The 24255-nt window shown below is 39.2% G+C and overlaps 1 protein-coding gene and 1 non-coding gene across 2 annotated transcripts; both read left to right on the top strand.

Moving 5' to 3' along the window:
• Positions 1–3577: 3577 nt before the first annotated feature.
• LOC117278576 (small nucleolar RNA R71) lies at positions 3578–3682 on the top strand. The gene has a single exon (XR_004508936.1). It is a non-coding gene; the product is annotated as a small nucleolar RNA R71 (small nucleolar RNA).
• Positions 3683–10347: 6665 nt separating this feature from the next.
• Positions 10348–10725, top strand: LOC138904325 (uncharacterized). Its single transcript, XM_070192826.1, has one exon. It carries the CDS (start codon positions 10348–10350, stop codon positions 10723–10725), a length of 378 nt encoding a protein of 125 aa, XP_070048927.1.
• The last annotated feature ends 13530 nt before the right edge of the window (positions 10726–24255 follow it).

Below are 24255 nucleotides of genomic sequence, written 5' to 3'. Positions count from 1 at the left end.
TATATATATAGATGTGGCCTATCATGGCCCGTGACGAGTCTTATAGTAAAGGAGAATAAGGTATGTGGTGCTCAATTGAGTAGGCACCGGGTGCCAGTCGTGACCCTCCGATTTGGGTTGTGACACCCGTCGTCAACTATTCCATGTAATACTTTATTGTGCCCGGTAGGTTGTGAGACGACTTGATTATTCTCACATGTGTTGTGATATCGTGTAGCTTGTGGTGTTATATGCGCAAGATGGCTCTCGAGATATAGGTCATTTATTGCACATTAGTCGTGCTAGGGGTTTTGTAGCGTATGGCTCTATCCGTCTCCCCAGGGTTGTATTATTCACATGGCATGCTTGTGATCGGTATTCGGGCATTTTGTAAGTATAAGCATTTCGGCTTGATGAGTGTTTCCTTATTGATTGTTATGAGTGGATCAGGTGGCACGCCGCCACAGGTATATTATTTGGATTGGGTGACACACCGCCACAAGTATGTTGTGTGGATCGGGTTGTGCGCCACAACGATGTCATGATTGGATCGGGTTGCACGCGCAACATATCATATTTGGATCGGGTTGCAAGCCGCAATAGTGAGATGTTAAGTACGGTTCCCTACACTTATTTTTCTGTGTCTTGTTTCTTATCTCTGATGTGGACATTTTATTCGTTATGCGGGCTTGATAGTTCTTTGCCAGAGTCCGTTCTTTCCTATGGGTCATATTTGAGTTGTAGCTTGTTAGCGCTTTGGTGGTATCATATGAGATTCTAGACAGTGTTTGAGGTGTCTTATTGCCTGAGCAACATGTACTGGGTGAGACGAGGTTATTGGACCCAGTATCAGTGCAATCTGAGTTATGTAAGGTATATTAAAGATCAAATATCGCTATTCAGTTCAGAATGAGGTAATGGTCCTTGTCAGGAGGAGAGACCGCATGATTTATTGTTTTGGCAGGTGGTTATGAGTTTCTACACATCTCTTTCATCGTGGCAATATTGCGAGAGTTGGAAACAGGGCTTACATGTGTTATGACGCATATTACAGGCATCAGATTCGTGAAATTGCAGCTATTGTGGTCGGAGGATGTTATTATGGGCATGCGAATTATGCGGTGCATGGTGTGATTTCAGCAAAAGTGCATGATCATGTTTTGGTACAGTGTGTAGTGATTGATATGGTGTTCATATGTTAGAATCGGGTCTCGTGGAAAATTCTGTATGTTGGAATTTGGTTCTGAAGCTTGTTAGCCAAGGTTATAGAGAGGAAGTCTGGCTGGAGCTAATGTGCTCACATGGGTTGTCGTGGAACATATAGGTGCACGAGGTGTTAAACAATAATTTTGGACAACTCAGGAACAGTTCTTGGCACGTTCGAGGATGAATGTATGTTTAAGTGGGGGAGAATGTAATGACCGACCGGTCGTTTAGAGCTCTAGCATGTCATTCGACGGTTTGAGTAGCTTCAATTCAGGTATTATGACTTGTACGTGTGGTCAGAATTGAATTTCGGAAAGTTCAGAGTTGATTCAGATGAAAAATTCAAAATTCAGAAGCTTTAGGTTGGAAGAGTTGACTAAGGTTTGAATTTTGAGTAAACGACCTCAGAATCGGGATTTGAAGGTTCCAATAGGTTCGTATGATGATTTCGGACTTGGGCGTATGTTCGAGTTGAGTATCGGGTCGCCCGGGAGCATTTTGATGCTTATTATGGAAAGTTAGCATTTTGAAGGTTTTAGAATTTCCTAAGTTTGGTTTGAGGTGGACTTTGGTGTTATCGATGTCCGTTTGAGGTTCCGAGCATTGGAATAGGTTCGTATCTTGACTTATGACTTGTGTGTAATGTTTGGCGTCATTCCGGAATGTTTAAGTACTAATCGGATGCGTTCGTCGAAGTTTGAAAGTTTAAAGAAAGATTTCGATCGTAGTTTTGATATTGTTTGGTGTGATTTGAAGCCTCGAGCAGGTTTGTGTCATGTATTGGGACTTGTTGGTGTGATTGGACGGTGTTCCGGGGGCCTCGTGTGTGTTTCAGAGGGTCTACGGGTCATTTCGCCATGTTAAGCTGCTATTTTCTGAGGTCTGGTGCACCATTCTTCGTGTTCGCAAGGAAAGGGCCGCGTTCACGAAGAGAAAAATGAGAGAAAAGGGTCTGTGAATCGTATTCGCGGGTGCAGATTCGCGTTCGCGAAGAAGAAATCTCTGCTGCATAGGACTGACTTTGGAAGCTTATATCTTGCAATCTATAAGGAATATGGGGATGATCCAAAAATAAATGTTGTAGCCCTTGGTGTCTAGTTTGCAGAAAGTCAAACATTTGTCATTTAGAGTTTTGTACAAAAATTTATTACCATTATACTGGAGGCTGTCTATAGGAGTTGGGCAGCTTGCTCTTCGTGATCGCGATTGGTTTTCCGCGATCGCGAAGAGCAATTTTGAGCTAAGAAAAGTTGTGCTTCGCGATCGCAAAGCATTTTCTGCGATCGTGAAGGGTTAATACCTAGACAGAAGCTATATTTCGGGGGTTTGGCTCATTTTCACCTCATTCCTTCTATGGGACCCGACTTTGGGGAGATTTGGGAGTGCCATTTTCATCATTAAACTTTAGGTAAGTGATTTCTATACATTGTGAGTTAAATACATGGTTTATATGTGAATTAAAACATGAATATTTATGGAAATTGTGGGATTTTATGAGAAAAACCTAAAAATTGGTATTTTTGGATTTTTACCACGTAATTAGACATGGAATTGGGAATAAATCATATATTTGAGTTCGTAGTGTATGGGTAAAGTTTATCTTCGAAAATTATCGGAATTCGGGTGTGTGGGCCCGAGGGTTGACTTTATTGACTTTTTGAGCGCGGTTGAAAATTGTTATGAATTGATTTATTATGAGTAGTAGAGTATATCTTTATTGTTTTACACATTGTTTGACTAGTTTTGGAGCGACGGGCATCGGTTTGAGGTGTTAGAGTTGCGTTGGAGCCGGTTTTGGAACTTCGGAGCGAGGTAAGTCTTCTATCTAACCTTGTGAGGGGGAAACTACCTCCCTAGGTGATGTAATTGTTATATGATTCTAGTTGTGGGTGCTACGTACGCACGAGGTGACGAGATTTCGTATGTAGCTAAAGCATGTTTATGTCCGGGTAGACTTAGGACCTTATCATCTAATAATTGAATTATTTGAACTCATTATGCTAGCTTAATTATTTGAACTTATAATTGAAATTGATTTAGAAGTAGAAATATGTATACTAGGCCGAGCCATATCACTTGGAGTTATTGGCTAGTTATTTTAGAAACAATAAAGATTATATTCACTTTGTGCTCATATACTGTATTGTAAGCACATGTCTTGTAATTCGATAAAGACGACACCTAACTCGAGAACCCTTACTGATTTTTGCATTGTGTGTCTGCCCGTCTCTCCTTGCCAATCAGGATTGCTTTTGGAGAATTTGTTCAATAATGCATATATCTCATCGAAGCTTTTCTCCAACACTTGACCTTCAACTACAACATCTACCACAATCTTTGTCTTAGGATGTAGCCCTTCTATGAAAATGTGAGCTAACACTTCATTTGTTCGATTGTGATGAGGACAGTCTCTGAGCAGCCCCTTGAACCTCTCCCAAGCTGAGTATAAAGACTCCCCCGATTTCTGTTTGAAGGTGACTATCTCACTTCTGATCTTTGCAGTTTTGCCTGAAGGGAAGAACCTTGCCAAATATTTCCTCGCCAGATCATTCCATAATTTAATAGAATTAGCTAGTTCTGCCTTCAACTATCGCTTTGCTTCGCCCAACAGAGAGAATGGGAATAGTGTGAGCCTCACATAGTCTGGAGTGACATAGTTAGTGATATAAGTATCACTAATCTCCAAGAAGTTGAGGATGTGCTGTTGTGGATCCTCGTGTGGAAGGCCCATAAACTGCCTATTCGCATGTAGTATCTAGATCATGCTCTGTTTCGACTCAAAGTGCCTAGTGATTCTGGGCTTCACAATGCTGGAGGTGACATTAGCAATGTTGGGCATCGCCCCCTCCTGAACAGCCAAATGTTGCTCCTCTGCCATATCCATAGGAAATTGAACAAGTGCTTGAAGATTATATGTGTCACTTGCTTCCCTCAACCTCACGTGAAATGTTCTCTCAAGTTCGGGGTCAAAGCCTTGAAGTCTGTCCTGGCTTCTGTCACATTCAAACAAGGTTCCTGAGAGCAGAGTAACAATTAAGTAACGTTAGACTTGACAAAATAAATAATTAAAGCTAAAACTAGAAAGTAGTCAATATTCAAGTCCCCGGCAACGGCGCTAAAAACATGTTGCTCCCGAACGCACACGCAAGTATACGTGGTCGTACAGTAATAAAATGATAAGTCGAGTGTCGAATCCACAGAGACTTGTATTAACTACCACTAAATTCACCAAGATTGTTATTCAGTCGAGTCAATCCGAGTTCAAAAGTGTGATTATATTAAATACTAATTCTAATGAGTAACTAAATTATCAAGCAACAAAATGGTTGTTGTGTATTCAGTAGAGAAAAATATTCTAGGGTTGTAATCGATTCATCAATCCTATTGTGTTCTAGTTAACTCTCCCTTTCATACAATTCACTCATGGTTGCTAATTAATCGAACAATTACTCTCGTAGCTTTCTCTCGAAGTACTACTCGCCTATTCAAAATAAATTAACGTCTATATTCTTATAAAATCAATCTATTAAGAATATATTAAGATTATGATATTTAATTAAGCACGGTGACTAGGTATATTCCTATCCTAACTACAAATCCGCCCCCCTCAGAGTTAATATCACGCTCTCTTCAATTCTTTTCTAATCTAAATATGGCTTTCCCAAGCATAGCATAGATAGTAAATAGAACCTAACCGCTGGTCAGACAATTAAGCAATTAATCACAGAATTGAAGAAACAACCATATATTGGTGAATTATAATTAAGGTTAAGTCAATGTTAAACAACAATATTCATGGCAAAATCACAACCCCAGAACTATAGGTTTTAGCCACTCATGATAATATCAACAATTTCACAAGTATTAGATAATTGAAAATACTAAGAAAAGATGAAGAAAACTGAGATATCCTCGCTCCCCAATGTTTCTCGTGTGTATTGTTTCTTCAAAGTGGCGTCTCCCCTCTCAAAATAGGCATAGTCTTGATTTTATATGCGTTGGGTAGGCCTTGGGCCGAAATAACCTTGTCTCGGGTAAAGTTGGAGAAATTCCCGTCACCAGCGCTCAGGGCAGCGTTGGGCAGTAGCCCTGGCGCTGGCCCTTTGAACATTCTGTAAACTGCGCCACATGTGGCGTGGAGCGCCGCTACCTGTGGCGCTGGAAATCCACATTTTTTATTTTTTCTCCGTTTTGGTTCTAATCTCGCACCTTTTGCCCGCTTTTGTCTCCGGATGATTCCTACATATAAAAACACCACGAATTAACATAAGTCAATATATTTTACATCCGAAATCCACGAAACATGAGTAAAACATGAAGCGATATACATATAAATATATATACTTAATATCAATGGGATGGAAAAGATTGCTCGTCTTTAATAAGAGGTCTCGGTTCGAATTATATAATGAATCAATTGCTGATAGAAAGTGCTCTCACTTTAATAGGTCTTACGGCTATGAATTTGAATTAATCGGGACTATCCTATGCGAATATCTGAAACAAGAAAAAAAAGAAGGGTATCATCCACCTATGTGGCCACGACCAAAAGAAGAGGAAAAAAAGTCGCATCCCTGGACTATATATCATCATCTTAATTTGTTATCTATTCGTTCCCACTTTCATTCTCAGTCAAGTACCACTCAAAGCTCAAAACTATGAACTTGCAACAATCGGAGAATTTGAACTACTATCATTATTAATTGGCCGGGATTAATTTAATGAAGGAGGTCGAACAACATGGGTTTTCATCAGGATATTGGAAACCTATGGAACTTCAGGAAAATATAGAGTGTAAACATGAAGAGTATCGAGCTATTCATATTGCTGCGTCAAGGAATATTCATAAAGAAGCTGAAAGAAGACGAAGGGAGAGGATCAACTCTCATCTTAATAAACTCAGAACCCTTCTTCCTTGTAGCTCTAAGGCTAATTTTCACTCTCTTTCTTTCGCCAGTGTTAATCCCTTGTGTTTGTTACATCAATGTTTTCTTTTCATCTTAACTCCGTTTATCTTGTTGAATAAAGGGGTGGTTTGGTGTGATTTTTCCTTTTTCTGTTGTGAAAAAAAGTACATAACTTCTATACTCTTTTGATTTATAACATGTTGGATAGGGTTTATGAATCCAACAAAAATAAGCAGGCTGATAAGGTTAGCATCTCAGCTCGGAAAAACAAGTCAATACCTGAATTTTTTTGTTCATAGTGAAAAATGTTAAGATAAATTTACCTTCTATATTGCATTAATTAATATAAGGGTAAGAGATACAAATATTATAGAAAAAAGAAGAAATTAAATTAGAGTGTCAATGGCATATCTTGGATCCTAATCATACAATTATTCTTTAATTAGAATTCAATATTTGTAGTTGTATTTTAGAAGTCAGGGATCTCGAGACCTATGGCTATGGCTTATTTAAATTAAAGAATTACATAATGCCCTGATCTGTATTCCATTTTCTCTTTCTCCTTTGCATATTCAAGATTCTGATTTATCATAATTATTCATGGTATTGGGAGAAGTTGTTTCACTTTTTTCTTGAAAGGAAACTTAATAAAGTGGCGACCAAGATTTCTCTTTCAATAGGTTCGTTTATTCTTCTTTTCCTTTTTCTCTTTTTTTGACTGAATGTTTCAATTTGCACAGATAGATAAAGCTTCTTTGTTAGCAAAGGTGGTTCAACGTGTGAACTAGGGACCTAAAAAACAAACCTCAGAAATCATGCAATGCCAGAAAATCTTATTCCCTTCTGAAAATGATGAAATCACTGTGCTCTCAAATGATAGTTCTGCTGATGGGAGATTTCTCATTAAGGCTTCCCTTTGTTACGAGGATCGTTTCGATCTCATCCCTGACCTAATCGAAACCCTAAAATTGCTCCGATTGAGTCTCCTGAGAGCTGAAATGGTTACGTTAGGTGGGAGAATACGAAATGTGATCATATTAGCTGCTGATAAGATTATACAGACAAATATTTGTTGTTCTTAAAAGATGTGTTAATGTTTATTGTTCAGCGTTCGAGTTATGGTACTGGTGAACGGTTCAAAAGACAGAGAGTTTTGGATCCTGAAACAGTAAATTAGGATCTACTAACTTCATTTTTGACCCTTTACATGCATTATTTATTGTTGCGATATGAATTCTTATGAATGTGTGCACATTTGGATTTGAGGGTTTTCGTTGACAAGTTTGGAGTTGTGATAACTAATTCACTACTAGAAATTCGACAAAAATTGCTGATTTTGATCGGTCAAAAAATTGGCCAAAAAACTGATTGCAGTCGGTTGGTTTTTCAAAATATTTTTTTTAATATATTTTAAAATGCGGAAAACTATTTTTGAGTCCCGCGAAATTTACTTTTCAAGAAACCGACCAACTTTGGTCGGTTTTTCATTTAAAATAAATTAAAATTAATATTAAAAAAACGACCAAAATCGGTCGGTTAATTCGGCTGATCATTTTAAAAAACCGACCGACATCGGTAGGTTATTTTCGTGCGAAAATACAATTAAAGAGTATAAGGCCTCATTTGTTTTTATTAAGATTAAAATGTATGAATCTGAATGCACATCTGAATATTAAGATGTTGCATCTGCATCTGGATACTGAACTATTAAGATTGTTTGTTTTCTCAACATCTGAATGAGTATAATTTATCTTTAAATTATTACATATATATAAGATTAAAATAAAAGATTTATCAAATATTATATCAACAAATTATTTTAGAAACTATCAGTATAGCAATTACTCCCTCCGTTTCAAATTAGATGAGGTACTTTCCTTTTTAGTCTGTTGCAAAATAAATAACACATTTCTGAATTTGGAAATAATTCAACTTTAAACTCTTCATTTTACCCATTTTACCCTTAATGAGAAACTTTTATAACCACAAAAATGTCATGGCTCCACAAAGCTTTTACTGTTTAAGCTTTTAAGACCACAAGTTTCAAAAGTCTTTTTTTTTCTTTTTCTTTTTAAACTCCATATCGAGTCAAACTGCTTCATCTAAATTGAAACAAAGGGAGTAGATCATTAGCTTGACAAAATATGAAATGAAAAATTTAATGTATAAACGGACAATTTATATTAGATAACAGTCGAAATATTTAATGTACAAAGAATACATATACTATTCAAACAAGATTTGATTGATGAGCTCCTTCAAATGAGGGCCGGCCAGACCCTAAATCAAGTGAAATACTTGCTTTGGGCCCCAAAAATTTAAGGGCCCCAAAATTACTATTTCTCTCTCTATATATAGTATAATATAATTTATATAATTATTTCGTATTGTTGATAGATTTATTTTTTTGTTGTCGTATTGGTGTTTAATAACTTAATTTCTTCCTCTAATTAATATAACCAAAATAGCTTTCTGTCAATCTTATTTTACATATTTATAGAATTATTTTTCTCTATTCATTAGTTAGTCATATAGTTCGGACACGTACAAAGGAGAAGCCCAGATGCTCTGGTAAGGAGGTGTGAGCGACTGGCTTTGGAGAGAACGAGAAGAGGTAGAGGACGGCCTAAGAAGTATTGGGGAGAGGTGATCAGGCAGGACATGGGGAGGCTTCAGATTTCCGAGGACATGGGGAGGCTTCAGATTTCCGAGGACATGGCTCTTGATAGGAAGTTGTGGAGGTCGAGTATTAGGGTTGTAGGTTAGGAGGTAGTTTAGTCTCCCTTACTTCGTACCTTTGTGAGGCTAGTCTGGTAGGGTTTTTGTCGATGTCAGTTAGTGGCAATATTGTATCTTATTACTCTTTTGTTTTCCATATTATCGGGCCTATGTATTGCCTATCGCGTTTGCTTTGCATCTACTTTCTCATTTTCATGATGTTATTTTTCCTATGATTTGTATTGGTGATACTGATATTGTCACTTTTCGTCTTCTTGAACCGAGGGTCTTCCGAAAATAACCTCTCTACTTCCTCGAGGTAGGGGTAAGGTCTGCGTACACACTACCCTCCCCAGACCCCACTAGTGGGATTTCACTGGGTCGTTGTTGTTGTTGTATTCATTAGTTAGTCACATAACTATATCTAATAATCTAATTTATCATTTATTTTCCTCATATAAATTTTAATCCCCCCGTCCCAATTTATATGAAGGTGTTTGACTGGACATGAAGTGTATGTAATAAAGGAAGACTTTGGAAAATTGTGATCTAAAACAAACCATAGGAACTTTGATAGGTTATATGTATCCTTGTTATGTTTTGATGATCAAACAAATTTAATGATAGGAACCAGATAAGGAACCTGTTACACTTCTTCAAGTTCTTAAAGAACAATAAATCTCAAGTCGGGGTCGTGGTTCAACTCTTCAGAGTCAAAGTAACAACATAGGGAACAGATGACCGCCGGTTCCCTTGGTGACTGTACAAGTCAACTTCCCATAGCTATAAAGTGGCTGCCCGCACACGCAACAGTGCAAAAACAGTGCAGCAGTCAACTTTTTGGGGAATGCCCTTTACCTAACTTGCTTGCATCATTCAAGTGATGTCACAAATGAATTATTAACATCAAGCAAAGGTAAAACAAAACACTTGCACATTCAAGAATCGATCAAGCATTCTTTCAAGTCTGTGTCAATCTTGCAAGTGATTCTCAAGGGCATCAAGAACAAAGAACAACATAACGAAAGACCAGTTTCCTATATTGAGTCATTACATGTCCTTAGTTGTGTTGCACCTTTGTTAAATCACTTTACTTGTAATTCCTACTTAGCTTATTTAGAAGCATTGTGTAGGAAATCTTTGTAAAATCATAAACATTGTGTTTGTGTCTTGGCTAGAGTTAGTCGAGTTGTAAGCTTTGTAATAGAGTTATTACAAAGGGGCTTGTAATAGAGTTGTTACAAGTTAGTGAGGGATTAAGAGGTTAATTCCTAGGTTACGATGGTCTGTAATTTGAAGTTTGCTCAGTAGTGAAGTTAAAATCCTACAAGGGTAGGTCGTGGTTTTTAATCCTGTGAGTTAGGAATTTTTCATGTAAAATTCCGTTGTGTCGCTTACTTACTGCAGTGTGCGTGTGTTCTGTGGGAACTTATAGAGAACCCAGTTCTCTATATAGTTTGGTGGACCCTTAGTTTCTATCATTTGGTATCAGAGCGGTTTCTTTCTAAAAAGTTAACACCTAGAAAGGATTTTCATCATGGCTGCTCCACCAAACTTCGAGGAAGGACAATCAACGTACAGACCACCTAGATTCAACGGCCAATACTATGGTTGGTGGAAAACAAGAATGCATGATTTCATCATGGCTGAGGACTTAGAGTTGAGGGATGTAATATGTAACAGACCTTTTGTTCCCATGAAAACTGTTAGTGAGGGAACAACTACAGTCCCAAAAACAAGAAAAGAGTACAACGATGCTCACAGAAAGGCTATTGAGAAGAATTATAGGGCAAAAATGATTCTTGTCTGTGGCATTGGACCAGATGAATACAACCGCATCTCAGCTAGTAAGAGTGCTAAGGAGATCTGGGAAGCTCTTCAAATAGCACATGAAGGGACAACTCAAGTCAAGTAGTCGAAGATCGACATGTTGACAACTGAGTATGAGATCTTCAGAAAGAAGGACGACGAGTCCATTCAGTACATGCACACTCGCTTCACCTCTATCATCAATGAGCTTCACTCACTGGGAGAAATAATTCCCAGGAACAAATTTGTCAGGAAAATACTTAGTGTATTACCTGGTTCCTGGGAAATCAAGGTAAACGCCATCACAGAGGCAAAGAATTTGAAGAATCTGACCATTGATGAACTCATTAGTAATCTGAAAACTTATGAAATGAAGAAGAAGAAGAAGAAGAAGAAGAAGAAGAAGAAGAAGAAGAAGAAGAAGAAGAAGAAGAAGAAGAAGGATAATGAGAGAAGAGGGCCTAAAAGAGAGAAGAACCTGGTCCTCAAGACAGACAACAATGACTCAGGAGGTGAGGATGCTGATATGGCATATCTGACAAAGAGATTTTAGAAAATGGTTCGCAGAAATGAAGGTATCCCAAAGAGGGGTAGTTCAAGCAATCCAAGAGGGTATGACCTATGTCATAAATACGGGAAGTTAGGACACTTCATCAAGGACTTCCCTCTCCTTAAGCAAGACCAGTACAAGCACAACACAGACAAAGGAGGCAAAAGGAACCAGGTTCCTAACAAAATGTTCAAGAGAAAAGATGCCGCTGACAATATTATAAAACAAGCTCTTGCTGCATGGGGAGACTCCTCCAGCGAATCTGGAGATGAAGATGATCAAGGTGACAGCTCCATGATGGCAGTAGAAAGTGAAGTAGCTGAATATGATTCCATATTTGCTCTAATGGCTAAATCAGATGAGGATGAGGAAGATGACGATGAAGATGAGGTAAACTTTCTGGATGTTCAAAGAAATTTGATATCCTATTCTCAAAAGAAGCTTATATCTTTGGCTAATGTTTTAATTGATGCTTATCACAGTCTCATTAATGATAAAAATGCTCTAACCACAGAACTAGGAGAAATAGAACACGAGCGAGATGATCTAGTGGTGGTTGCGGTTGATCTAAGAGAGACCATTGAGAGTTTAAAAAGGGAAAAAATATTTTGACTGAGAGAATTACAAACATAGAGCATGAGAGAGATGACCTATTGGTAGTAGTTGTAGACCTAAAGGAAACAATTGAGGAACTAAGAAGGGAAAGTAGGCCTATGAACACTCAAAAGGGAAAGGAAGTTGCAAGTGAGGCACACCTTAGGCTTGAAAATGAGCTAAAATCAGTGAAATCTAGTCTGTGTGCTAAGCTTAAGAAAAACAGACAACTTCAGAAAGATCTAGGAAGAGTGAAGAGTGGCATAGAAAAATCTCTTAAGTGGACCTGGTCCTCTGATGCAATCACTACTATGTATACGAACAGTGGGGGAACAGGCAGGGAACCAGGATCTAAAAGTACAAAACCCCTTACAACCCACACAGCAAGTACGTTACTATTCCTGATAACTGGCTCTGCGCTCACTGTGGTAATACTGGGCATTTCAAGGAAACATGTAAAGCCAGATTCCAATCCCAGCAGAAAAATAAAGTTTTTGCTGAAAAAGTAACTATTGCTAAAAAACATGCTCCCTCATATTACAAATATTTATTGCCTGCTTGGACACAAAGAACTTTGATTCACCCGTTTTCTTATTACAAGGGACCCAAACTTGTTTGGGTTCCTAAGTGGAATCCTTGATTCTCTTGTGTAGGGAGGAGTGAAATGAAGTAGCCAAAGATGGTATAAGGAAAGTGGCTGCTCGAAGCATATGACTGGAAGCACTAATGATTTCCTTTCACTCAAAGCCCTGCAAGGAGGGAGTGTATCCTTTGGAAATGGCAAAAAGATATATATTCTTGGAGTAGAAAGAATTGGGAAGTCTCTCACTCTCTCAATTGAAAATGTGTATTAAGTGAATGGCCTGAAGTACAGCTTGCTGAGTGTCTCTCAGATCTGCGACAAAGGCAACAAGGTGGAATTTGTATAAAAAATCTACACAGTCACAAACCTTATGACTGGTGATGTGATCCTGATGGCAAAAAGATACAAGAACATCTATGTCGCTGATTTTGAGTCACTACATAATGGGGATCTCACGTGTCTGAGTGTTGTGGATGATGATGCTGAACTATGGCACAGAAGGTTGGGTCATGCAAGTTTTACATTGCTGAACAAGTTGTTCAGTAAGGACCTGGTTCGTGGATTGCCTAAGTTAAGCTTCAAAGATCACAAGGTGTGTGATGCATGTGCAAAAGGAAAGGAAATCAGGTCCTCCTTCAAACCCAAAAAGGAAGTAAGCACCTCAAGGCCAATTGATCTCCTCCATGTGGATCTATGTGGACCTATGAGAGTGCCAAGTAGAGGAGGAAAGAAGTACATTTTCGTCATTGTGGATGACTACTCCAGGTTCAGATGGACCTTGTTCCTCAAAACCATAGATGAGACATTTTCACTATTTGATGCTTTTATCAAAAATATCCAAGTAAAATGAGCCATAATATTGTGAGTATAAGATTTGATCATGGTACATAATTCGACAATGCAAAGTTCAATGAGTTCTTGTAACGACCCGACCGATCGTTTTGAGCATTTATACTTCGCTCGGTAGTTTACGGGCATGAGTAGCTCCGTATGTTGTATTATGACTTATGTGAATCATCGGCTTTGGTCTTTAGATTATTCGGGACTGATTTGGAAGAATGATTCTCAACTAGGGAACTTTAAATTTGAAAGAGTTGACCAAGTTTGACTTTTTAGCATTTGAGCTCGGATTAGAATTTTTATGATTTCGTTAGCTCTGTTGGGTGATTTTGGACATAGGAGCACGTCCGGATTGTGATTTGGAGGTCCGTGGTTGAATTTGACTCAAAATGACGAAAGTTGAAATTTTGGAAAGTTTGATTGGGAGTGGACTTTTTGATATCAGGGTCAGATTCCAATTCCGGAAGTTGAATTAGGTCCGTAATGTCGAATGTGAATTATGTGCAAAATTTGAGGTCAATCGGACGTGATATGATAGGTTTCGGCATCAGTTGTGGAAGTTTAAAATTTCAAAATGTATTGATTCGAGTTGAGGTGTGATTCGTTGTTTTGATGTTGTTATGTGTGTTTTGAGGACTCGAGTAGGTCCGCATCGTGTGATGGAACTTGTTGGCATGTTCGGACGGGGTCTCTAGGGGCTCGGGTGAGTTTCGGACGAGGCTCAGATCATTTTATTGCATTTTTGGATTTTTACTAGCTGTTGGTTCTGGTGTGAAAACACCTATGGCTGGTTTGCGTAGGTGCGATGGTCGCAGAAGTGACAGAGGAGTCACAGAAACGTGAAGGGGAGCTGGGCATGAGGATCACAGGTGGGGGTTCTTAGATGCACCTACGCAACCGCAGATTCAGTTCAAGTGCGCAGAAGCGCGATCGCAGAAGCGACTTAAAGAACGCCGGTGCGAGGGATTGCTGGGTCAGTTGTTTTCGCAGAAGCGAAGTTTTACAGCAAAAGCGGTGGTCGCAGATGCGACGAATTTTCCGCAAATGCGGAATCGCTAGGCAGAAGCTATATTATCGAGGGTTTTGGTTCATGTTTTTACATTTTTGGAGCTATGGAGCTCGGATTGAGGCAATTTTTGAAGCAATTTTCATCTTGTGGACTGGGGTAAGTGTTCCCTATTCATTTTTGATTTTATATCATTAATCTACCTTCGTTTTTGGTAATTGGATTGTGAACTTTAAAGAGGAAATTGGGGGTTTTGGCCTAAAGCTTCATAATATGAATTTTTGAGTTTTGAACATTGAATTGGAGTCGGATTTGAGTAAAACTAGTATGGTTGGACTCGCAATTGAATGGGTTGTTGGATTTTGTAAATTTTGTCGGGTTCTGAGGTATAGGCCCGAGTTGGGCTTTTGGCCGATTTTGGGCTTTTGATTCAAGATTTGATCTTTTTCGATCGGGATTGGTTCCTTTAGCATTGTTTGATGTACTTGAGATATTTTTGGTTAGTTTCGCGCTGTTCGGAGGTCGGAACACGCGGGATGGCATTTTGGAGCATCGCTTGGCTTGCTCGGTGTTGGAATTGGCTTGTTCGAGGTAAGTAACTCTTCTAATCTTGGAGCTGAGGGTATGAAACCCCAAAATACGTGTTATGTTATTAGTGTTGAGGTAACGCACATGCAAGGTGACGGGCGTGCACTATGTGAATTGAGACTCTGTTTTTCCCATGGCACTGTATAGTGGTCCTACTTTGTTGATATCCGTGTTTTCACCATGTGATAAAGTAGTTAAGCTATCAATCATGCTAGATATCATGTTTAGGCATTATGTCGATACTGTTTGGACCCATAGTGGTAATTTCTTATTGTCATCTTACTGATTTCATTGATATTTCATACTCAGCCATATCCATGCATTCATACCATATCTCAGTCTTAGTTATTATTTATTGATACATCATATCATTGTTGTCGGTCTAGTTTCATGACTTTGTGAGCCCATGAGTGAGACTCGAGAGATTGATGACTGAGTGAGGCCGAGGGCCCGAGTGAGAGTGATATTTTGGGATCGGGCTGCATGCCACAATGATATATTGATTATATTTTATGGGATCGGGCTGCACGCCGCATCGATATAATGCTTGGGCTGAAAGGAGCCCCTCCGAAGTCTGCACAGCCCCAGTGAGCGCAGTTGACTATAAATATGGATCGGGCTGCACGCCGCAGTGGGTATTGTACAACGCTGAGTGATTGAGTGTACTGAGCATAGTGAGAGAGAATGGGGGACATTGAGATTGAGTACTCTGAGAGTGTGAGTACATGAGCTCATCATCGAGATGCATTGCATTTGACATGCGTACTTGTGATACATGCATAGAGGTGCATTTCCTTCTACTACCCAGTTTTGGGGAAATATATGATTTTACCTGAATCTTGGCATGTAGGCATAGAGAAGTACTTTTCTCATGCTATCTGAAAATGAAACATCTTACTATTTGTTGAAAGGAATTTTAGGAAAAATCACAATTTTCAAACTTACTCGTATTTTGGCTTTTTCGGTAAAATATTTGGGTTTTCACTGAGATACTTAAAAAGAAATGCACTGAGTGAGGCCGAGGGCCTGAGTGAGAGTGATATTTTGGGATCGGGATGCACGCCGTAACAATATATTGATTATATTTTATGGGATCGGGTTGCACGCCGCAGTAATATATTGATTACATTCTATGGGGTCGGGCTGCATGCCGCAGCGATATAGCGCTTGGACTGAAAGGAGGCCCTCCGGAGTTTGCACACCCCCAGTGAGCGCAGTCGACTATAAATATGGATCGGGCTGCACACCGCAGAGGGTATTGTACATCACTGAGTGATTGAGTGTGCTGAGCATAGTGAGAGAGAATGCAGGACAGTGAGATTGAGTAATCTGAGATTGTGAGTACATGAGCTCATCATCGAGATGCATTGCATTTGACATGCGTACTTGTGATACATGCATATAGGTGCATTTCCTTCTGCTACCCAGTTTTGGGGACATTTATGATTTTACCTGTATCTTGACATGTAGGCATAGAGAAGTACTTTCCTCATGCTATCTGAAAGATTTGGGTTTTCACTGAGATACTTAAAAAGAAATGCCTATTTTTCTGGAACTGTGAACGAACTGAGCATTTTATTTCTGAGATACTCTTTTGTTACTTGTACTATGCTGTTATGAACTGTTGTGGTATATTGGTGTTGGACCCGACCTTTTTGTTAGCTCGTCACTACTTTCAACCTAAGGTTAGGTTTGTTACTTATTAAGTGCATGGGGTCGGTTGTATTCATACTACACTTCTGCACCTTGTGTGCAGATATTGGCTGTTGATGTTGTTGTGTTCGATAGGAGCTGGATTTGAAGATGTACCTGCATCCCAGTTGTAGTTACCTCTTGTTCGTGGTAGCCTTAGATCTATAAAAATTCTATTTATGTACTTTTCAAACAGACGATGTATGTTTTTCATTTCAGCTTTGTAAACTCTATTCTTAAAAGCTCATGATTTGTACTACCAGTTCTTGGGGAACGTATAAGATTCAGATAATTTCTTTACTTAATTGCTTTATTAATAATTATTGGAATTGGTTAGTGGTTAACTAGCTTACCTAGCGGGTTGGGTTAGCTTCCATCATGACTAGTTAGAATTTTGGGTCGTGATAGTTTTGTGCTGAAAATGGTATAAGTCACAATTTTTCATCTCCAAGAACACCTCAACAAAACGGTGTCGTGGAGAGAAAAAATAGGACTCTTGAAGACATGGCTAGGACAATGTTGATTGATAGTGGTGTTGAGAAAGGTTTATGGGCAGAGGCAGTCAACACTGCATGCTACTTAGTGAACAGGTGCATGATCAGGTCCCTCCTGAACAAAACCCCGTATGAACTGCTAAATGGGAGAAAACCTAAGCTAACACACTTGAGGACATTTGGTTGCAAATGCTTTGTCCTCAACAATGGTAAGGAAGCTTTGGGAAAGTTTGATGCCAAGAGTGATGAAGGAATATTTCTTAGATACTCATCACAAAGCAAAGCCTACAAGGTATACAACAAAAGAACTCAATGTATTAAGGAAAGCATACATGTGATCTTTGACGAAGCACAACACCCTCTTGGAAAAGTTGCACATGATAAGGCTGATCAACATGGAGAGTTATCAAATGTCCCTAGTGAAGTTATTGACATGGCGAATGGAAAGGCCGATATGATGAGTCAGGTCAAGGAATCAAATGACAATGGCACAACTGAATCTCCAGCTGACATAGAGGAACCTAGTCCCTCAATCACAATAACTGAAGCAGAAAATAGAGTTGTGGATGTTGTACATAGAACTCCAGCTGCTGAGGTGAGGAACAAGTCACATGGATCATATGCCGAAGAACCTGGAACCTCTCATAATGAGATTCGGGTGTCCAATTAGAAGCACAAAAGCTTACACCCTCTTCAAAATGTGATCACCCCCATTGACTCAGGAATTCAAACTAGATCAAAATCTAGAAACTCACTTGCCTTCTCTATATTTCTCTCTCAAATTGATCCCAAAAATATCAAGAGAAGCATTGAAAGATGCTGACTGGATTATGGCTATACAAGATGAGCTTCATCAATTTGAGAGGAACAATGTATGGCACCTGGTTCCTTGACCTGCTAACAGAACTGTCATAGGAACCAGGTGGGTATTTAGAAACAAACTTGATGAGGTTGGAAACACCACAAGAAATAAGGCAAGGTTAGTAGTTCAAGGGTACAATCAAGATGAAGGAATTGACTATGACGAAACTTTTGCTCCAGTTGCTCGAATGAAGGCCATCAGAATCCTTATTGCCTTTGCATCTCATATGGAATTCAAATTGTTTCAAATGGATGTCAAAAGTGCATTTCTGAATGGCTTTCTGAAAGAAAAAGTTTTCGTCAAGCAACCGCCTGGTTTCGAGTTCCATGATCATCCTGAGCACGTGTTTAAACTTGACAAGGCATTATATGGACTGAAGCAGGCTCCTCATGCATGGTATGAAAGATTGTCCAAGTTTCTTCTAGAAAATGGCTTTACAAGAGGGAAAATTAACAACACTCTATTTTTGAAGAAACATGGGAGGAACCTGCTCATAGTGCAAGTCTTTGTTGATGATATTATCTTCGGAGCAACAAATGACTCTTTGTGTGAATAAATTGCAAGACTCATGAGAAATGAGTTTGAAATAATCATGATGGGGAAATTGAATTTCTTCTTGGGTCTACAAGTCAAGCAAACTCCTAGGGGCACAATGATAAGTCAGCAAAAGTACATCAAAGAGCTTTTGAAAAGATTTGAGATGGAGAGTTCAAAGGTCATTGATACACCTATTGCCACTGCCACTCACCTGGATATGGATGAACCTGGTTCTCCTGTAAATGAGACTATGTATAGCGGCATTATTGGGTCACTTCTATATCTCACAGTAAGTAGACCAGACATTGTTTTCAATGTGGGATTCTATGCCAGGGTTCAATACAATCCAAAGGAGTCTCATCTGAAGGCTGCAAAGAGAATTCTGAGGTATCTCAAAGGAACGCAGGACTTGTTCTCTACTATCCCTCAAGAGATAACTTTGACTTAATAGGGTATGATGATGCTGACTATGCCAGTTATCTGGTGGATAGGAAAAGCACTTCTGGTATGGCACATTTTCTGGGTTCGTGTCTAATCTCATGGGGTACAAGAAAACAAAACTCAGTGGCCCTTTCAACTACTGAAGCTGGGTATATGGCAGCTGCCTCTTGCTGTGCTCAACTGTTGTGGATCAAGCAGCAGCTAGAAGATTTCGGTGTATTTTCTAATTGTGTGCCCTTACTATGTGACAACACTAGTGCTCTCAACATGGCAAAAATCCAGTTCAACATAAGAAAATAAAGCATATTGATATGCAACATCACTTCCTCAGAGACAATGTTGAGAAAGGGCTCATCTGCATGAAGTTTTGCAACACAGAAGATCAAATTACATATATCTTTATCAAAGTACTGAGTAGAGAGCACTTTGAAAAGAATTGCTTGGCACTAGGGTTAATGAAATCTAGCTAGGGACGTGGTCCCCCGATGATTGGCTAGGAAAGAAATGTACAGGTAAAATAGCTAAAAAGTATTTTCTAGCAAAGTCTAACTCATCTATATACCATTGCAGGTAGACACGCATGACGATTACAGAGTAAACAAGTAGCCAATGACATCATATTTCAGTCAAAAGGATGAAGTTCACATTTACAAAATCTGTCAGGGGACCTGGTTCCTTTGACATAGGTTAGTAGTTTCTATGTACTCTCATCTACATCTTTTTAACGGCTGAAATGGTGCCACGTCATTAGAATGTCAATCTTTCCTTTCTCTCTCTTTTTGGAACTCAAGCGTCCTACCCGTTATTAAACGACCCGTCTACCCAACTTGATACCCATTCCTAACCGGTCCCTCACCCTTCTTAAATAACCTCTCTCACGGTCACTATCATAACTATTCACATCAAAGCCAAAAATTTCTTTTTTTTCTTCAAACCAAACACTTTCTTCTTCCATCAAACTCTCACTATCCTCCACCATGTTTGAAAATTTGGAGACTGAGACTGTTCCAAGCATCGTCCCCACTGTGTCTTCACCCATTGAAACCCCAGTGCTAGGGCTTACAATCCCTACACCATCTAGTCCAAACCCTAAGCTAGAGTCACAACCACCTACTGGTTCCTCTCCAACTCACTCGAGTACTGGCTCTCATAGGTGTCGCAAAACCTCGACTCCCAAGAAATTTATGGCAGAAACCTCTCCTTCTGTCTCGTTGAAAAAAATGGTAGAAGCAGATACAGTCGCGGAAAAAGACAATCAGGAAATTTCTAGTCTACCAGTGGAAGAATGTTCTGAGATGCAAGGAGTGGGTTATAACAGTGATGAATAGGCAAAGACTACCCCAGATCTTGATTTGAACATCGCCGAGTCTACAAGTAATGCTCTTCCTATGTCTTCTGCGATTACTTTGGGTTTGCAAGAACAATAGGCCATAGATAATATGTTGTCAATCGATGCTGAGGGCTGTGTAGTTGGTGAGTATGAAGGTGTGTCTGAAACAAATAGGTCTAAGGGGGAAGGTGATAGTCTACTGGTGGAGGAAAGGGAACTGGTGCCTGTCAACAATCTGGCACTAGACAATACTACTAGGGAACTTGCCGAGGGATCTGATCCCTCCACACAAGAGGAGCACTATAATCCTACTTGGGATTAAACTCCATGTTCTTCTAAAGAACCCTAGGTCAGTACTGATCCCGCTCCCTCTTCTCATTACTATGCTGAGCTATTGGCCATTGTTCCTCCCGAGATGATATCTCTATCTGAGGAGGAAAACGAAGGGAGTGAAGATGACGGTGACAATGTAGCTTTTGCGAGCTTCATCAGGGCCAGGAGTAGAAAGGAAACTCCCCAGGAGTCAACTTCTAAGAGACTTATCACTAAGTTGCAGAAGAAGGAAGAACTTGAGTCAGTTTTAAGGAAAAGCAAAAAGGAAAAGAAGAAGAGAAGATTGGTGAAAGATGGAAAGGTTGTAAATGAGAGGGTAGTGCCTGATGCACTAGTTGTTGATGTTGATGATGAGGTAGAAGGAACCTGGTTCCTTTATTTGTAAGTCCTCAAAGAAACTTACTGTTCCAAAGTCCAAAAGGGAGTCATCTGTGAGTGAAATGGACTTGAGCAAGGTTGAGGGTGAAAAATCTTGTGAGAAAGTAGCTGAGAAATCGGGTAAGAGAGTGGTTGAGGAGTCCGGTAAAAGAGTGGTTGAGGAGTCTGCTAAGAAGGTTTCCAAGAAATCTGCAAACAAAGGAAAGAGTGTAAGAAAATCAGTGAAGGGAACGACTGGTGCTAATGAGGAACCCGGTTCCTCTAAAAAGGCCAGAGCGAATGTGGTCAGGGATGACGAAAGGGAGAATTTGATAAATTAGAAGGTGCTTTGGGGCCGAACATTTGCCCTTGATATTCTTGATATGTCAGGAATGCGCCACTGGCTAACATATATGAATACCAACAGTGGACACATTTGTTCACTAGTGACAGTCCCAAAGTTTATGAGGCAGAAGTGCGCAGTTTCTATGCCGACTTCTTCACAATTGAGGATGATAATATCTGTCTGAAAGTGAATGGTATTTATTTTGTGATGGACACTACTGTACTGGGAACCATTTTGGGCGTACCTACTGAGGGAATGTCCACCATTGGGGGAACCTGCTCTTCTAACTTCAGAAATGCCATTGTGAAGGATAAGGCCATACAACAAGGGTAACGGGTACACAAGAAGGCCCTCCTTCCAGTGTACCAACTTCTATTTGAATTGATGAACAAAGTTCTACTCCCACGCGCAAAAAGATAGTCCATTACGTCATGAGCAGACCTGGTTCATATGGAAGCACTGTATGGCTACACCACTATAAACCTACCTGGTCTTATGATAGAACAAATGAAGAAGGTGGTAGAGTTCAAGGATGGGAATCATTGGCTGCCTTACGGGTTCCTCCTCACTTAAGTTTTTGAATTTTTCAAAGTCCCTTTGGGAAAAGCTAAGGTGGGAACTTGCAAGCAAACATTCTCAAAGACCACCCTAAAAGAGTGTGAGTGTACTGACAGAAGTGGAGGAGTTGGTAGCAATTCTACTATCTCTAAGCTGATCAACGCTCAGAACAGTGCCACTGAAGAGATAAGGAAGTTGAAGGCAAGGAATGCCATTCTCGAAGGTCAGCTCATTTAGGTTCAGGAGGCACCTGGTTCTAGCAGCTCTCACAACATAGAGGTTGCCTGTCTGACAAAAGAAAATGCTGACCTCAGGAAACAGGTTTAGGACCCGAAGGAGAGACTGCTCAACGAGCAGGTGTCAGCTAATGCTCGAATGGACATCGTTCTTAGAATCCTTGCCTCTTCATCTGGGACTTCTCCTTCCAGTGCTCCCTAAAAATTGTTCCCTTCCCAGTGTCAAGTTCCTAGTGTCCGTCCTCTGTTTTTAGTCTTAATGATGTTTATGACTGGTTCCTTTTGTTGTTTTTATTTTGTGGATGTTTTGGTAACAATGGAACTTCTCCCTGCTTAATTTCCAAAAATTAATGGACGTTTCATCCTTTTGCTATGTATATCTTGCTCTTTTGATCTAGTTTTAGTCATGATTGTGTGCACACATATGGCATGAGTTAACCAATCTAGACTTCTTTTTGCTTATTGCTTGCTACTGATCTTTTTATGATGCCAAAAGAGTGGAAAATAATTGAGGGAACAAATTCAGGGGAAATACAGGAAACTGATCTACCATTTTGGTTCTTAGGGGGAACTTCAATTATAAGTTTGTCATTATCAAAAAGGAAAAAATGGATAGGTTATATGTATCCTTGTTATGTTTTGATGATCAAACAAACTTAATGATAGGAACCAGATAAGGAACCTGTTACACATCCTCAAGTTCTTAAAGAACAATTGGTTCAACTCTTTAGAGTCAAAGTAACAACATAGGGAACAGATGACCGCCGGTTCCCTTGGTGACTGTACAAGTCAACTCCCCACAGCTGTAAAGTGGCTGCCCGCACACGCAACAGTGCAAAAATAGTGCAACAGTCAATGTTTTGGGGAATGCCCTTTACCTAACTTGCTTGCATCATTCAAGTGATGTCATAAATGAATTATTAACATCAAGAAAAGGTAAAACAAAATACTTGCACATTTAAGAATCGATCAAGCATTCTCTCAAGTCTGTGTCAATCTTGCAAGTGATTCTCAAGGGCATCAAGAACAAAGAACAACATAACGAAAGACCAGTTTCCTGTATTGAGTCATTGGATGTCCTTAGTTGTGTTGCACCTTTGTTAAAGTACTTTACTTGTAATTTCTACTTAGCTTAGTTAGAAGCATTGTGTAAGAAATCTTTGTAAAATCATAAACCTTGTGTTTGTGTCTTGGCTAGAGTTAGTCGAGTTGTAAGCTTTGTAATAGAGTTATTACAAAGGGGCTTGTAATAGAGTTGTTACAAGTTAGTAAGGGATTAAGAGGTTAATTCCTAGGTTACAATAGTCTGTAATCTGAAGTTTGCTCAGTAGTGAAGTTGAAATCCTACAAGGATAGGTCGTGATTTTTAATATCTTGAGCTGGGAATTATTCACGTAAAATTCCATTGTGTCACTTACTTAATGCAGTGTGCGTTTGTTCTGTCAGAACTTATAGAGAACCTGGTTCTCTTTATAGTTTGGTGGACCCTTAGTTTCTTTCAAACTTGTATGACTAGAAATCGTCTCATTAAGGGTAAAAAAAAATTAAAGTTAAATTATTACCAAATATAAAAAGGGGACTGACTAAAAAAAGGGTGTCACATAAGTTGGAACGGAGGAAGTATATTTTCTGGGTTCTCTCATTTCAGTTGTGATGAAATCAACTTTAAGTGTGTTTAATTTTTTTACTTTATAAAACAAAGTTCTCATTTTTTCATTTCACATACTTGTCTAATTTTTCAAACAACGATGCTCGATATATATATATATATATATATATATATATATATATATATATTAGGCCTCTTATTAAGTCCTTTCTTTAGGCCTCAGATGCTATTGAGCCGCCCCTGCTTTATTAAATCCTTTCTTTAGGCCTCGGATGCTATTGAGCCGCCCCTGCTTCAAATGAGTGTATCTTTGGAGGGCTCTCTCCATCTCGCCCTCACCTCCTTTCTTCCTCATCTCCACTCTTATGTGATAGGTTACACAGACCCATCAGAAATTCAACGAAATAAAATCATTCCATCTAAAATTTTCATGAAATAAGAGAATAAATAGTAAAGAATTAAAAGAGATCCAAAATCATTAAGGTCAAGAAATCACAAATTGCCATGATTTTTATCGTAATTCTTTGGTATCATCCCCAAATCTCTATCTCTTGGTGTTTCCATGGTATTTTTCACCTTCAATGGCAACTCACGATAAAAAATACCTCTTCACTAGAAGAACAAATAGACTAGATCAGAACTTTGGCGTCCGACGAAAGCCATCAAAATTAGTGTAGAGT

This window comes from Nicotiana tomentosiformis, chromosome 2 (assembly GCF_000390325.3).
Source record: "Nicotiana tomentosiformis chromosome 2, ASM39032v3, whole genome shotgun sequence".
In the NCBI taxonomy this organism is placed as follows: Eukaryota; Viridiplantae; Streptophyta; class Magnoliopsida; order Solanales; family Solanaceae; genus Nicotiana; species Nicotiana tomentosiformis.
The sequence above is the reverse complement of the archived record's forward strand: the minus strand, read 5'-3'. Positions and strand labels throughout refer to the sequence as shown.

Excerpts from the sequence above, each read along its gene's own strand:
- LOC138904325 (XM_070192826.1), top strand. The coding sequence starts at position 10,348 with ATGGCTGCTCCACCAAACTTCGAGGAAGGACAATCAACGTACAGACCA.